At 47.0% G+C, this 2,289-nt stretch overlaps 1 protein-coding gene across 1 annotated transcript in view; it reads left to right on the forward strand.

The window, feature by feature from the left end:
- Window positions 1-2,289, forward strand: part of LOC105004355 — a 69,172-nt gene that overhangs the window by 881 nt on the left and 66,002 nt on the right. Inside the window, exons 3-4 of the mRNA XM_010861951.1 lie at window positions 232-338; window positions 394-1,005. Of these exons, the coding sequence (XP_010860253.1) occupies window positions 232-338; window positions 394-1,005 (719 nt within the window). The remainder of the gene's footprint in view (window positions 1-231; window positions 339-393; window positions 1,006-2,289) is intronic.

Consider the following 2,289-nt stretch of genomic DNA (forward strand, 5'->3'; position numbering starts at 1 on the left):
GGTCTCCGCCGCCAGAGGCCGGGCGCGCTCCGCTCCTCCCGGGGGCCGAGCGTCCCGGCTCCCTAGCGCCTCGGCTCCCGGAGCCCGCGCGCAACCCCGGCCCCACGGCAGCTCGCTCCTCGCCCTCCGGGGCAGATCGCTGGAGGGTTTCTGGCTACGGACTCCTTCCCCGTCTTCTCGAGCCCCTCCTCTGTTGCTTCTCTCCTTTCCTTTCTTTCTTTTCAATAAAAGTCGCTGCAGTTGGTCCGGCGCAGGGCGGGTGGTCCGGAGGAATTTCGGTGGACACTGGCGGTCAGCCGGACCGCTCGTTACCTGCCCGACGCGGGTCGGACTCAGAGGTGTGTGCCCTCACACAGTTTGGAAGTTCAACTGTGCTGCGACTTTCTCCTAAAGGGAGTCTCTGCCGGGGCTCTGGAAGATTCCTCCTCCCCTCGGGCAGTTCCCTCCACAGTCAGCTCGCCCTCGCTCTGAGCCGTTCTCTCTCTCTCTCTCAATCTTCTCGAGAAGATCTCGTGTGCAATTTGATTTCTCATCTGGGGGATTGGGAATGATCTTGGGAAAGCTTTTTCCCGGTTTGGGCTGGGGGAGGAGGAGAAGGTCCGCTATCCCTGTTCCCAGTGCAAGTAGGGGGTCCTTGGCAGTGGAAAATAAGGTTCGTTGTTCTCCCGAACCTTCGCCCCCCTCCTACGCCCCACCTCCGTCCGCGGTGGGAAAGTTGAGGGCTGGCCCTTCAGAGCAGGGTACACCCAGGCTGTTATTACTCAGTGGTAGCTTCCCATCTCTTTTCTCCAGTACCACAAGTCGGAAGAGCTTCCAGTACTTACTGAAGAAACTGAAAGTCACAAGCCCCCAAAGTGATTTTAATGTAAATTTGTCCTCTGTGCTGTATTACTCGGAGTGTCTGTCTCCAGGGTTCTGCTCTATGGCCTTACAACTTTACACAGCCCCAGGCTTCTTAGAGGTGGCTTTGAAAAAGTCCCTGATTCATAGACAGCTTGCTAATGCGTATGCTCAAAAATTCAGGTTTAGAAAATAGCTAAAGCCTTGCAGAAAAACAGTAAGATCTGTCTTTTCCCTTCTTTTATCCATTTGTAATCTTTCTTACTGGTTTGCCTTAATTTATATGTTGATGAATGAGAGGAGGAAAAAAAAAAGTGATTGCTTCTATTCATCACATTTTACAAGCTTGCAATGCTTCATTCAAATTGTTTGTGTCTATGAAGATGTAGCTGTTATTCATCCCCAAAGTGAGGAGATGAAATGGCCTGGAAGCAATAGGAAGGAAACATGAAATAAACTCTGCTGTGAAGGTGCTAAAAATTAGAATCTGAGAGACTTGCCTTTCCTTGTGAATTCCTTAATTAAATATCATCTATTACTTTGCATACCTGTATGGGGATTTTGAAGGTAGAAATAGTTTTCTTTAGCTTCTTTATTCTGCAGAAAACAACCCATCAAGATTATCCTTTGGGGCTTATTTTAAAGATTGGCATTTGCAACATTTCTCTTTCTGTGGTGGAGCTGTATTTTCTATACATCACACACACACACTCCCTTCCTTAATCTGTTGCATAATGTCCTGTTCCAAATGACTGAGTCTGTTACTTTGAACCAGAAAAGTTGCAGATAACAGGACAATTCCAATACTGATTGTCCAAGGAAGAAGCTACTCTAGTTTTCTGTGCCCCTCTGGGCCAGCCTTGCTTTCCTTCTTAATGCCTCAGATCCTGAATATCTGCACCATAAAACGTGGGGATTTAAAGGCTGTGGGAGGCTCCCTTTGAAAAGGACTCCAGAGAGGGCTTTTCTAATCCTAGATACTTGAGCCGGATGGGGTGAGGTTGCAAAAAGGGGATGTAAAAAAGCAATTTGGCGAACAAGTTCAGGGAAATAAACACAAAGAAAGACATTTACTTTTCACTGTGTGTTGTGCAGACATACGTTCATTTGGATGAGGGCAGGAATGGCCCTGTCAGTAAATAAACAAACAGTGAGAAACTACGGTTCCTGAGCCATCCCAGAAAAGATGCAGTGGGCAGGAAAAGCTTGTCAAGGAGCTGCTCTGAGGAAACATAAGGAAAACATTAAATAAATGGCTAGTGTATTCTTTCTCTCTTGACACTATGTGTTAGAATAACTTTTTCCTGATCCATGTTATCATACTATTAAACGCGTATTTTCTTTCCTGGCTGAGTCTTACGTCCCCTCCACTGTCCTTGCAGCTTATGGAAGGCTTGCCATGGCCTATTTTGTGCAACATAGTCCTTTTTTTTTTTTTTTTTTTTTTAA

This window comes from Bison bison, unplaced genomic scaffold, assembly GCF_000754665.1.
Source record: "Bison bison bison isolate TAMUID 2011002044 unplaced genomic scaffold, Bison_UMD1.0 scf7180017864473, whole genome shotgun sequence".
NCBI classification, from domain to species: Eukaryota; Metazoa; Chordata; class Mammalia; order Artiodactyla; family Bovidae; genus Bison; species Bison bison.